At 41.6% G+C, this 14,695-nt stretch overlaps 1 protein-coding gene across 10 annotated transcripts in view; it reads right to left on the reverse strand.

Moving 5' to 3' along the window:
- KHDRBS2 (KH RNA binding domain containing, signal transduction associated 2) overlaps positions 1-14,461 on the reverse strand; it is a 551,961-nt gene extending 537,500 nt beyond the window's left edge. For all 10 annotated transcript variants that reach the window (XR_013996149.1, XR_013996150.1, XR_013996151.1 and 7 more), the window contains exon 1: positions 14,095-14,461. Coding sequence is in view for 4 of the 10 variants with exons in the window: in XM_081094152.1 (XP_080950278.1) it covers positions 14,095-14,185 (91 nt within the window). In the remaining 6 variants the exon portion in view is untranslated. The remainder of the gene's footprint in view (positions 1-14,094) is intronic.
- Positions 14,462-14,695: the final 234 nt, after the last annotated feature.

Here is a 14,695-nt window from a genome sequence, read left to right on the forward strand (position 1 = left end):
TGTGTGTGTGTGTGTGTGTGTGTGTGTGTGTGTGTGTGTGTGTGGTGGGAGTGGGGTAGGGGAGAGTCCCAAACACTACCAAGCAATTCTCAGACACCAGCAGGATGTCCAAGAAATCAACTGAATTCTGATACTATCTACCCAGAGATAGCATAAGTCTCCTCAGGTTAAGGATTCAGTCCAACAAGCCTGCCCCATGCCCCACTTTATAAGCCTGTTGCAAGCAAAGTGGTCATCTGTGCTTCTGACTGACCAGATATAAATTGAGGATTCCAACAATGCTTTCTTTGCACTTCAGAGGCCAGTTGCAATTCCAGGTTGTTACCAGTTCTCCTAACCTCTGCCTCTGTGAAAGGGGCCGCGGTCCTGACTATAAACCAGAGGTTCCGTGATCTCCTCCTAGGGTTTCCTCAATTTGCTAGAGCAGCTCACAGAACTCACAGGAACATCTTACTTATCAGATTACCAGTTTATTACAAAGGATGTATGTCCGGAGCACAGAGATGAAACAGATGCATGGGAAGGGGGGGAGGGGGAGGGACTGCTGCAGGAAGGGCACAGAGTTTCCATGATTGAGCTTTTTAAATCTTCATGTGTTCCACCAATGGGAAGATTTCTGAACCCAGTTCTTCTGGGTTTTTATAAAGCTCTTCACTAATAGGCATGAATAATTAAATATTTTGGCCATTTGGCAGTTGATTCAACCTCCAGCCCCTCTCACCTTCCTGGAGGTTAGGGAAGTGGGACTGAAGTTACAGGCTCCATCCTTAGGTGGGGTACAAAAGCTACCTCATTAACATAAAAAAGACATCTTACAGCTCTCAGCACTTAGGAAATTACAAGGGTTTTAGGTGCTCAGTGCAGGGACCAGGGAAGAAGACAAAAATATATATTTCTTATTATAAATCACAATATAATACTGAACTCCTACCTATTTAAATAAATATTCTTTTTCTTTTCAGAGTTTAGAGATGTTGATTGCTGTATCCATATATAATTTTCCTCAATTATAGCCCCTTCTTCACTGAATCTTGGCCATATCCCACTTATTTGTTAGATCTCAACCAACATGCCCCTTCCAAATGAAGCTTTCCATGGTCTCTGTAGATGTTTTTAGGGGCCCTTCCTGGGACTCCTAAAAATCATCAATTTTCCTTATTATTGCATTTTGTAGATCCTATGAAAATTGTTTACTTAATTGTAACTCTTCCTCCTCAATCAAAACAGAACTCAGTCACAGGCATTAAGAACCAACTAGACCAACTCTGTACTATTTCTCACTGACTACCTGTCTAGCATATGCTTTACAAAAACATACAGACACATACACACACACACACACACACACACACACACACACTCTCTCTCTCTCTCTCTCTCTACTCATTTTACTCAAAGAGTATATAAAATCCAGCAGATGTTCCCAATCCCAGTTATTTATACCATTTGGCTTATTGCAAATCATTCAAAATAGTTACCATTTCATATAATTTCATTAAATGGCTTTTCATTATCATACTGTTTTATTCTACCAGCTTTTCCTTATATGGGTATTATATAATTTCCAATCTTGCTCTAATTTCGGAATACTAGCTTAATGCATAGCCATCTATCATTCTGAAGTCCATTCCAAAACACTATCATTTAATAAAATGCCATCTGCCCTCAGCACACCAAATGCTCTTTCATCTTCACACAATTCCTTAAAGGCCCCCTCTTCCATCAGAACTTGGATGGATAAAATGGCAGCTCTAGTTTTTGCCTTCCAAAAAGAAAAACATAAGTCCCTCTTAAGACATGAATGCTCTTTAATTCAAAATAACAATCATTGAAATTTCTCCATTTATAATATTTACATGCCTAAACATATAATAAGAAATGTATTATATTATGTAACCAGCCATTACCTGTCTTCTATTATACAATAAGTGTATTACTGCATATAAATCAATTTTCTAAACAAACAAATTTCTTAAATTCCCTGGAGAAAAGTATTTTAAAGGAAATAATAGACTCTATGGTAACAGATATGTAACTCTTCTAAAAGTTTTTTCAAAGCAATATCTTGGTATTTCCTTAAACAAGTAATATTCTTAAATATCTTTAAATGTTTCTATGATTAATGGCTGCTTTTTGACACTCTTTCACATTATAATGGGACATTTGCCTAACATTTAATTTGAAGGGTGAGTGGAGGTGGAAGAAGGCATAAAGGGAATTAATAAATGGTAATGGAAAATAAATAAATTAATAAATAAATACGAATACTGAGGGAATATTTAAAAAAATAAGAAATATTAATTGATTATGCTCCCTTCTAGTCTGCTTCTTTATACTTCCCCATAAAATAGATACATTAGCTGCCTTTTTATATATAATACTAGAGGCCTGGTGCACAAAAATTTGTGCACTCTCAGGGGAGGGAGGGACCCTCAGCCCCGCCTGTGCCCTCTCCCAGTCTGGGACCCCTCGGGAGATAACGACCTGCTGGCTTAGGCCTGCTCCCAGGTGGCAGAGGGCAGGCCCAATCCCTAGGTGCAGCCACTGGTCGGGCTCAGAGCAGGGCCTATTGGGGAGTTGGGGCGACGCCCCCTGTCATGCACAGAGCAGGGAGGATTGGGAGGTTGCAATGCCACCCTCAGTCACGCTCAGGGTAGGGCTGATTGGGGAGTTGGGGCACCGCCCCCTGTAACACTCAAGGCAGGGTCAATGGGGAGGTTGCGGCGCCACCCCCTGTCACGCACAGAGCAGGGCCAATCGGGGGTTGGGGCGCTGCCCCCTGTCACGCACAGAGCAGGGCCGATCAGGGGGTTGAGGAGCTACCCCCTGTCACTCACAGAGTAGGGCCAATAGGGGAGTTGGGGCACCGCCCCCTGTCACACACAGAGCAGGGCCTGTGGGGGGGGGGGGGTTGGGGCTCCGCACCCTGTCACACACAGAGCAGGGCCGATCAGGGGGTTTGGGAGCCGCACCCTGTCACACACAGAGCTGCAGGGCAATCAGGAGGTTGGGGAGCTCCCCCCTATCAGGCACAGAGCAAGGCTGATCAGGGGGTTGGGGCGCCTTCCCCTGTCAGGAACAGAGCAGGGCCAATAGGGAGGTTGTGGCCCCGCCTCCTGTCACACACAGAGCCGCAGGGCGATCAGGGGGTTTGGGCGCTGCCCTCTGTCATGCTGATCCCGGTGCTGGGAGGCCTCGTGGCTCCGCTGATCCTGGTGCTGGGAGGCATATTACCCTTTTACTATATAGGATAGAGGCCTGGTGCATGGGTGGGGGCTGGCTGGTTTGCCCTGAAGGGTGTCCTGGATCAGGGTGGGGATCCCCACTGGGGTGCCTGGCCAGCCTGGATGAGGGGATGATGGCTGTTTGCAACTGGTCACACACCCTTCATGTGGGGGTCCCCACTGGCATGCCTGGCCAGTCTGGGTGAGGGGCTGAGGTCTGTTTTCAGGCTGGCGGGTGACTGAAGCTCCCAACCGCTCCTTTTTTTCTTTTTCTTTTTTTATTCTGGGCCAGCTTTAGCTCTGAGGTTTGGCTTCAGCTCTTAGGCCTCCGCTGCTGAAAGCAGGTATCTGGTTTGTTTGGGGAATTTAATCAAAACACTGTTTCAACTCCAGCTCTGAGATCCCGGCTGGCTGAAAACAGGTTTCTGGGGTTTTGTTTAGATTCTATATTTGTAACAATGTTTCAAACTCTAAGCTCAGAGGCCAGCAGCGGCAGGCAGGGAACGTTGGAGTCTTCCGTCACTGAAGCAAACAAGCCTCATGTTCGCTTCAAGCTGCCTGGCTGCTGGCAGCCATCTTGGCTGGCAGTTAATTTGCATATCGCCCTGATTAGCCAATGGGAAGGGTAGCGGACATATGGCTAATTACCATGTTTCTCTTTTATTAGATAGGATAAGGACCTCAGTCAGAATGCATGTTCAATTAAAGTAGCTATTACTTGATTTATCCCTTTCTTCTCAAAATTAACAAATTTTCTTCTCCTTCATCCTCTTTACTGAATTTTATCATAGAGGCTCCCTCTCCTGAGCTGTAGTCAGGACACATCATTTTCTGTTATACAATTCTATGAACTTGCAAAATATATCTACACTCCACAGGAAACACACTCATTCTGCTTTTCTATTAGAAAAGTAAAATTTTAATTTTTTAAAGGAGATGAGCATCAACTGTGCCATTTCTGATAACAGTATACTAATACCAACCAATCTGTTTGGAAGTTATTGAATCTTAAAACCTCAAAAACCGGTAGATGACATTTAAACCAAGCCATGTTTCTGAGTTCTTGATTTCTGACAATACGTGTATCTGCTTGCTTCCAAATTTTAAACAAAACCAACACTGCCTCAAGACACAAGAAAGAGACTCATAGTTGTTCTTCCTTTCTAGAAGCATCCAGAAAATAAGAAAAATACCTTAGAAAATCACACGAAGTTCTCCAATCCCTTTTTGGATCAAAAAAACAAAACAAAACAAAACAATACGCCTGGAATCACCAAACTTCCTTAGAAACAACAGTCAATATAAGACATACAGAAAAGTTAAGCTGCCTCGATAATCCTTAACACAATTCTGCACTGGGACTAATTTTCCTATTTATAATTGCACTTGCTTTTTACATATGCACTTTAATTATTTAACAATACTGTGTAATAATGTATCCAATACTTGCATCAGGAACATATTTCAGAAGGTAAGGACAACAACCATGTTGACCTCCTAGACATATGTCACACATTAATATCTAGGCTTCCTTCCAAGCCTGATTCCAGTTGTGTCTCCCCTGCAGGAGCAGTATGGTGTAATGGTTACATATGGACTTTGGGTAAGAAAGCCAGGTTTCAGCTTTATAATTCATTTGCTTTGTGACTTATGATAAATTAACTTCTTCAATTCTTAATTTTCTCATTTGTTAAAAAAAGTTAATGCTAATAACTATCTCATTGGTGGGTGGGTTAAGTGTGATAATGCATGCAAAGCATGTTAGCACAGTACCTGATAAAGAGTAATCTCCCCCTTAATGTGGACAGCAATGAAGATGATGATGATGATGATGATGATGATGAATCTATAATTACCATGTCCAACAAGAGTCATGACCTCCTCTAAATTCCCAGGAAATCGTAAGTACATAAAATCCAGCAGATCTTCCCAATCCTAGTTATTTATACCTTAGGCATATTGTTGAATTCCCCAGATAATTTAAAAACTAATAAATAACACATCTGATACCTCTTCATATACCAAAAGCACATATTCCAGACAGGTGTTACCAACACACATTCAAGGGCATGTATGTTATAGTCAAATACAGCAGAGTCCACGCCCGTCAATATTTCTCCCCCAAACTGTAGCTAAACTGTAAGGGTATCTATAGTAAATGGCCTAAAAAATGTCATTCAGGTGTTCTTGATTATTATCTTTCTCTACAACAAAATCTTTTTGAAAGTTATGTTCATGAGGCAAAGGTAAGCAATGGTGGATATGCTACAAATGACTTATTTCCCATGATAGTTAATAATGATTGAGCAAAGGATGCTTGGCTGTGAGTTCTCAAGTTTTTGACAAATAATACATTGATCATTTCAGGATTCTCCATTCTCCAGAAAAAGAAGTGATACAATATGGGTACTTGCTAAGATGAATTTGGGAAATCAGCTATTACCTAGTAGTCATTTTTTAAATCTATTTCCACATCATGCTTATTTTATTAAAATTCACAATGTGAGCAAAAGGAACACATTTAAATCTATGAACATATTAAATCTTACATTTATAAAAACAAACTGGTATAAGAATATGACAATTAAAATACATTTCTCATAATATATATTCAGGCCAAAAAAGAACAAATCAGATGCTCAAACAAATACAGGCATAAGAAAGCTGATGACACTGTAGACTTATTTCCAAGTGTTTCTTAAAACTTTCTTCCCTTTTACAGCTCCTGTGGGAAGAAAGAGCTTCAATCTAGATTGTATACTTCAACAGAAACTAGAAATAATGATCAGACCTCACTTTGTTCCCACTCTCAGGTACCATGTCACAAAGTCTCTTTGAAATTGGATAAAGCAAATATATAAAAAAATAGGTGCCCATTATTAACATGGATTTATCCTAGTTATGCTCATTCTTATATAAATTGCTAATGAAATATTAATGTACTAGGCCTAGTATACATTCACAAGAAAATGTCATAAAGAAATAAATTAAGGCCGATAAATAAAGAAACACAAATAAATGGAGATGGGGTATTTTATATCAACTAAGAGGACCAGTGCACGAAAATTCGTGCATGGGAGGTGGGGGGGGGTGGTCCCTCAGCCCAGCCTACGCCCTCTCACAGTCTGGGAGCCCGCAGGGGATGTCCTACTGACGGCCCGCTCAGAGAGCGGGCCTAAGCCACAGTCTGGCCTCCCTCTGCGGGAGGTGACTGGGCTGATCTGGGGAAGGCACCGCCCCCATCACCCCACTGCTGGTGCCACTGCCAGCCACCACAGCTGCTGCCCTCAGCTGCTGGCCCTTGGCCCTCGCTTCTTAATGCTGGCCCTGCCCCCCGCCCACTGGTGGGTGGTGGGCCATCTGGGGCCAGGCTGGCTGGGGGGTGGGCTTAGGGAGGTTGAGGCACAGCAGGTTGCATCCTATCCAGCCGCTGTGGAGGTGTGGTGCCAGGACCAGGCCTGAGCTGCTGCCTCTGCGGAAGGGGCAGTCCTGGGACCGGGACCACACAGCCCCCTCTCCTACTGCCTCTGCAGTGGGGGCCGTGACGCTGGACCAGCCCGTGCCTTGGCCTCTCCCACGCTGCCACCTCTCCTGCGCTGCCTCTGCGAAAGGGGCCGCAGGAGCCGCGGTGCTGGACTGGCCTGCAGCAAGGCCTCTCCCATGGCGGCAGCCGCGCCTCTCCCATATCACGGGCCCTTGCAGCAGCTGTGGCTTTTGTCCAGAAGGACGTCTGGAAGATGCGCAGTCTAATTAGCATATTACCCTTTTATTAGTATAGATAAACCACAGTCTGGAATGAAGGCGGCAAGCTAACTGGGCTCCACAAGACCCAGGAACAGCAAGGCAATGGTCTCCCTAGTTTTTCTTGCATCTCATATATGCCAAAGTGGGTACTGGAAAGCTGGCAATCCATAAACATCAATAGAAACAGACAAAAGAGGTAAACAAAAGCCTTAGGAAAAGCCTGCTTTCTCTGGCCAAAGGACTAGAAAAAGGGCAACCTAGAAAAACAGAAAACACTTAGCAACAAGCCTCCTGCTCCAGCTAAACAACAGTGGAAAAAAATAAAAAGAAAAAAAAGGTGTCTCCTGCTCACCCCTGTCAAGAAAGGTTAAATAGGGAGCCTAGACTTCCAATCTGACCCAGATGTTAAGAGGCATCCTTTTGCCCTCTGGGTGGAATTGATACCAAAAAGTGTGAGTGTTGCTTGAGTCCGAGTTCTTGTCTTGCGAAAATCGAAGAATGACATCACAGACAAAAACAATGAACAGGAGCAAAGTTTATTGGGAGCAGCCAGTCCTGGGAAAGGTGTAGCTGGGGTTCCAGGAGCAGGCCAGTGTCCAGAGCTTCCTTTCCATGTGACAGCCAGGAGCAGTTTAGTATCCAAGCTAATTAAAGTCTGATGATCCATGTGTGGAGGCCCATATGGCCATAAGCCATGTAGAAGTAGGGCCGAAACCGGTTTGGCTCAGTGGATAGAGCGTCGGCCTGCGGACTGAAAGGTCCCAGGTTCGATTCCGGTCAAGGGCATGTACCTGGGTTGCGGCACATCCCCAGTAGGAGGTGTGCAGGAGGCGGCTGATCGATGTTTCTCTCCCATCGATGTTTCTAACTCTCTGTTTCTCTCCCTTCTTCTCTGTAAAAAACCAATAAAACATATTAAAAAAAAAAAGAAGTAGGAATGTGCTCCCCCATCACAGGAAGGAATGTCAGGAACCCTTGAGTGCCAGAGAGCAAGAGAGAGTGAGAGAGAGAGGAAGTGTGTGCCTTTTAATTTAAGGGGTGGGTAGTCTTGCTAACTCCTAATAGGTCTTTTCAAAGAATTTTGCCTGAGCAATATCCTTTGGATTGGTTTATATGCCTTACTGTCTTGTGACTGGTTGTCTGCACACTGCCTGTCTTAGCGATATCCATACATTTTAAAGTCCATGCCTCTCTCATGAATGCCCTACCTTCCCCGCCCAGTTGGAATACAGTGGTCGGCAAACTCATTAGTCAACAGAGCCAAATATAAACAGTACAACGATTGAAATTTCTTTTGAGAGCCAAATTTTTTAAACTTAAACTATATAGGTGGGTACACTGTTATTAACTTAATTAGGGTACTCCTAAGGCTTAGGAAGAGCCACACTCAAGGGGACAAAGAGCCGCATGTGGCTCGCGAGCAGCAGTTTGCTGACCATGGCCTAGTAACTCCACTTAGTTGGGTTCCCAGTTCTACTTCCTTTCCTGTGGTCTCACCCCTATCTACCTAGCTTCCTTCTGTCTCCTCAGAATTAAAGAAGATTGAATGGAGAATAGGGATTTTAATTCCACCCACAATAAGGAGGCCTCCTAGAGTGTCAATGGGGCCACATGGAGATCCTGGATTTCCACCCTTCTGAACAGTAACAAGCCACCCTTCTCCTTCCAAAGTAGGAGTTATCAGAAGTCTCACTCCTTCTGGAACTTTCAACATGTTCCAGCAGGAATGAGGTCTCCCACTCCTCCAGAGGACACGAGGGTGGGGGAACAATGTGTTCCTACCCTTCCTTGCCAGTGTTGTCAATGGACACCTGGTGGAAAGACTGAACTTTCACCTCCACCCAGAAGTATCAGGGTGGTGCCCCCTCTCCCTCTGCTGACATTGTGTCCGAGGTGACCTGCTAAAAGAGAATATTATTAAAAAGTGTGCCATGGTCACACTTTGATTTTGAATGAATCACTCAGATAGCACAGTATGTGTTCAGGCAGGGAGGAGAAGGATGGAGGATGGTGAGGGTAAGAAATAGAGAAGAGTAAAACCAATAGTGCTGCAATGCTTGGAAGCCAAAGGAAAAGCCACACACACACACAAAAAAAAAAAATTGGAAAAAGGTCAACAATGGAAAATGCAGCCAAGAGACCTGATGAGAGGTCAGAAACATTTTATTGGATTTGGCAATTAAGAGATGATTCTGTCACTAGGGACACTGGTTTTATGATGAGCTTTGAAGAGGTAAACTGAAAAAGTGAGGCAGCTTAGTATAGACTTACTGAAAAGTTTAAGAAAATGAAGGAAGATAAATGTCAAGAAAGATTACTTTTATTACTTTTGGCAAGTGAAAAAAGAATTCTACTTTTTAAAAGCAGTTCAGATTGGATCATGTTTACAGACTGCTACAAGGAAAGAACAGACAGGGAGGAAGAAGTTAGAGACACTGGAGTAAGGATATAACTATAGAACAAGTCTGGCGGAGATGGTGAGTATCAGGGTTAAGGATACGGGTGAACAAATCCGCCTTGAACAAAAAAAGAAACAGTTCATCTTCTGAGAATGAAAGATAATAAGAAGAAGTATGGTGTTTTTTAGATAGTAGGAGGTTGAAGGCATCAGAAAATACATATCCACTTCCCCCCCAGAAAACAGGATGAAATCAGCTTCCCAGAAAGAAGGATATATGGGTTTATGAAGAGGCCCCAGGAGATTTGAAATTAACCTTTAAGACACAGGACTAGAGTTAATCAAGCCCAAGTAAAATACTGACAAGTAACCATTGACTAAGGGAACATGATATTTTAAAACCTTCACTGGAGTCATTTTTTCATAAGGTTATTTATTTCATAGTTTGATTTATGAGTTCAAATTTCACTCAGAAGTAAGTAAAAAATAAGGCAGTGTTTATTTTCTCACAAAATCAAACTTCAAGCGGAGGTCCAGTCAGTCCATGATGCCATTAACATGTTAAGAGAAATCTTGAAAGTATCATGTTACATCTAAATACTTTCTGCTTATGCTTTTGTTATATTTGAACAAAATATCCCATTTATATACTTGTATAAAATACCACCTATATTGTCAGAAACAGCATTTTTAACCTGTAAAGAACTAGGCCTGATGAGAGTCAGGGAGGAAATTTTACAGTTGGCAGAAGTGTCACCACCCTATCCTGAATGTATTGTTTGTTTAATCAGACTTTTTTTTACAATATTGTAAATGTTTTTTAATAGAAGATCAAAGTTAAACCTTGAATTTAGCTTTTCTGCCAGTTTTCTTTTCTTTAAGAAACATAAGTAAATATATTGAGAGTAAAAAAAAAAAAATAGAGATTACATTAATTAAAGGAAAGTCACATGATTATCATTTCTTATCAGAAGCTGCTTTTAGACATTATACCAATATCTTCACTTAAGAACGCACCATGCTTTAAGAAAAATATTTTAATAAACACAATCTAAATTAAAAATGATCTTTATTGAGAATCTAAATGTAGATAAGTCACTACAAATAAATGTTTGAAATAAATGTTACTCCCCATTTCTTGTGTGGTTTTAAAAGCTATATCAGCAGCTTGGAATCCAATCCTAGATGGACAGCCAAGCTTTTCACCAAAATTTGAAAATAGAACCTAGAGTTTAAAAAACAAAAATTAAAAAAAACCACATTTGAACATTTGAACTGTTGGGATATTTGGCAATATTTGAGTCAAAAACAATGTTGAAGAATTCAGGTTACAAAGCCATGCCAATCAGAGGACCCAAAACACTCTCAATTTGATAGGAACTTATTAATCCTCCAGAGGGTATGGAATCACTATAATGGGATCTATGGATTTGAACAGATCTATGTCTGCCAGCAGATAGGCCTGCTTGAATGCAAACAAGAATATTTCCATGTATACACATTTTCAGCCCCAAGTCTCCATTACAGTTCAATAGACTTAAGAACATAAATCTGTCCCGAGTGCCCAAAATAATGTGTATGCCTCAAATTACATTAATCATTAAACTAGGAGGGAAGAAAAATTTTTCAAAAAAAATGTTCAACCATTGATTTTAGTGTTCTGAATACACAAACACCATTCCTCTGTATCAGCAGTAGTCCCAGACTTAACTAGAATTACAAAGATACATATAGATCATCTAGTCCAACTCCTTAATTTGAGAGACAAGGAAACTGGGCCCAGGGAAGGGAATCTTACTTATCAAGAATCAGTTTAGGCAAAAGTGGAATTAAAATCCAGGTATCTGAATTCACAGTTTAGTGCACTTCCCAGAAGTAGTAGGTATAAATAACCTCATCTAATTTCATCTGGCAAGCAACTTTAAGGATCATGCTGAGTTTGCTGTTTTATCATATTCAAAAGCACCTTCCATAACAAATGGATAATTAAATAATATTATAATCACAGGAAAATAATTATTTTAATTAATCAAACATATTATAAATACTCTTTGAACCATATTATTCAAGATATTTTCTAAGTAACAGTTAAAATACATAAAATGTTTAGGCTCTTCCATTAGCTTTCTCTGGATCCTTCCTACTGAAAACAGACAGCAGAAACCAGTGAAATAAAAACACACACAACAAAAATGACAAAAGAACTAAAAAACTAGTACTAGTACTTTAAACCCCATGGCCTTCAATTCCAAACAAAGCAATCAATATTGAGCACTAATTGGCATCTATCACCAATCACAACAGCAAAGTAAACCATTATGAAAGCTCATTGGTTCATATCACTACCCTTACAGATATCAGTTTCCGGAAAAATCATTCCGAAGTGAATCATCTGGATCATTTTTATTACTCACTCAGTCTTGAGACTGTCTGCACAGTACTGACTGAAATGTACTTCAGTGTGCACCTTCCTTCCAAATGAATATCTATGTCAGGTTTATTTATAGCCACTGCTTTCAATCAGTGCATTTCCAGGTATGAGATATAAAATCATCTCAACAATACTCTCCTCTAGAGATCTGAACAGAAACCTGGAAATCTTGGCAAACGGTCTTTGAAATGATAATGAAAGATCTATAATGTAAAATGCACATTAAGATTTATTAAAGATTCCAAAGCACACTCACCTTATACTTTTTAATAAGCCCAGAAAAAGTACAATTAGAAAATTAATTTATACCTTGTGCATCTTTTTGCACACCTCTTTATAAACTCCAAGATTATTACCATCATCTATTTCATTCTCTTTTCCTCATGATTCTGTGAAATTTGGACATCTCTCTTTGTTTCTTAGATGCTTTTCTCTCTATTTAGGAGCTTCAGGCTTTACAAAAGCAGGGGCTACTTCCCCCTACTGGGGAAAAATTAAATTACAAGGACATCTGAACAGGTTCCTAAGTATCAAAAAATCAAGTTCCTGGGTAAGATAAAAATGTTAAGGAACCAGATGCATAGATTTCTCTGACTGTTTCAGCAACCATAGAAGACTTTGTACTCTTTTAAGGTTTTCTCACATGCATCCCTTTAGCGTGGCAGTTTTCAAAAGTACACTAACTCTCATTAGTGAAAGATGAATTAATTATTGATCCTGCTGTCCCAAAGAGCAGTTCAGAGAAAATGATCACTTTTTATTTGTTGTTGTTGTTTTTTTTTATTTTCACTTTAAAGACATTATCAGCTAAAGACACTTCTGGAAAACATATTGAAGTAAACCATTTTGCAAGCTTAGTTTCATTTTTATTATTTTGAACAATCCTAAGCATTTAATAATTCATTAATTTTCAATACTCTTTATTTTATGTATTACTTTGTTTTTCAATAGTTTTTGTAATTGACTTTACTTTTCAACTTTAATTTCTATTTTTGAGAGTAGTAAGCAGAATTGTCTTTTACCTTCCCAAATCCTCTACAATACCAACTTGTTTCTTGAAAAACAGTTTAGTTGTTTCACAAGTTCAGTATTTTGATTATAAATCTTTTTTAATTGTTTAGTATGTAAAAATGGAATAAAACACCTTATACTTTATAATTAAAATAATAATCTATTATTAAAATATTTGAATAAACCTAATGTCTATTTGGATCACACATGGAGGATCAGAATTTTCCCTGCCATGTACAACTATCTCAAAAAAGAAAACAGTTCTCTAATGCTGAAGGGCTGAGGAAGAGGAAGTTGTCACTTTTAGTTTGGCTATAGGTAAGTCCATAAAAACCTCAGCTACAAAACTGCACTGTAGTCAGTTTAATAATGAAGCAATTCATTATTAATGAAGCACTCATCAAAAAAAAAAATCTAAAGTTGTTCTTAAAAAGGCTTGTGTAGATTACTACAGATACTGTATCTTTATCAGCTAGATGGCATTATAACGAGATAAATGGAGTAATTTGATTAATATTCCTCTCATGAAGTTTGTGTGTGTGTGTGTGTGTGTGTGTGTGTTTAAAAAACCTTTCAAAGCCACGCAAAAGACAAGACATATATGTTCCTCTGGGAATGAAATCTCCTTTGGCATTACAGGTACACAAAAGAAAATGCACACTTGGTGAAACAGTTGATCAATTGTGAAGTGTTCCCAGGGACCGGTAACTCGCAGAGTAAACCAATTATCACACTTCAAATAAACTGATAACCACTTTAGCCTCTGCCACATTCACAAACATAGAAGAACATGCATAGTACGTGCATAGTTTAATCTGGGCTAATTCCAAGACTTTCCATAGGAAAGACTGTAATTAGACTAAAGGGTTTCACATCACTTCCCAAATGCAGGAAAGAAAAGAAAAAAAAAAAATGCTGATATGCTGCAAGAAGCTCGTAGAACACTGCACTGGTCACTATTTACTCCCAAACTGATCGCCCTTCCCTCTGCGAAGTGAAAACATCCCTGCAAACCGCGATACACTTTATGGTTTCTCTATCAATGATCCTAACAGGTCACATCACCACTGCCATTAGATCTGGTCGCTTCGGTCTGCCCCAAATTAAGACATAAAGGAGTGGGAGCATCGCTGGCCGCCCAGAGAACAGGCTCTGGAGCTAGCATCTTCGGGGGAACAGTTTCTGCGAAGGAGACAGGCGTCCCTCCCCAACTTCACTCTCCGAACCCAGCCTCGGGTGAGATGGGCGGCCGATGGTCTGCGCCCATCTGCGGGGACAAGTCTTACCTTCCGCCAAAAGGCGCGAGGCATGCACAAAAGATGGATCCAGGCTATCTTTCTCTGCCATCAGCTCAGGCAAATATTTCTCCTCTTCCATAGCGCGGACTTCGGACCGTCCACGGGCGAAGCGCTGGGTTCCGCTCTCTCGGACGCAGGGTCGCGGGGCAGCGCCTGGCGCCCGCGCTGCTCCGCCTCCCGCGGCGAGGGGATCTCCGCGCGTCCGCACCGGCCCGAGCACCGAGCACCTGCGACTCCAGCCGTCGGGCTGCGCGGCCCAGCGCCCACACCTGCCCGTCCCTGCCGTCGTCCCTCGCTCGCGCCGAGCCCCCCCACTCACACGAGCCGCCTTAACTGGAGAGGCGGGAACAGGACGCGTCCCACCTCCGCCAGCCATTCATTGGTGGGGGTGCCGGGAGAGGCGGGGCCCTCGCGAAGGACGCGGGCCCTCATTGGGTCGTCCCGCACGTCGGATCGCCTGACTGGCAGGCGACAGCTGCAGAGGGGAGGGGAGCGCAGAAGGTGCAAGCGCTTTCTTCTTGCAGCTCAAGCCTTCCCTGGTTGTTAGACATGCCCAGTTGTGAGGAGCTCTGGGGCTTCAGCTGGGATT

Source organism: Myotis nattereri (assembly GCF_964212035.1).
Source record: "Myotis nattereri genome assembly, chromosome: 6".
NCBI lineage: Eukaryota > Metazoa > Chordata > Mammalia > Chiroptera > Vespertilionidae > Myotis > Myotis nattereri.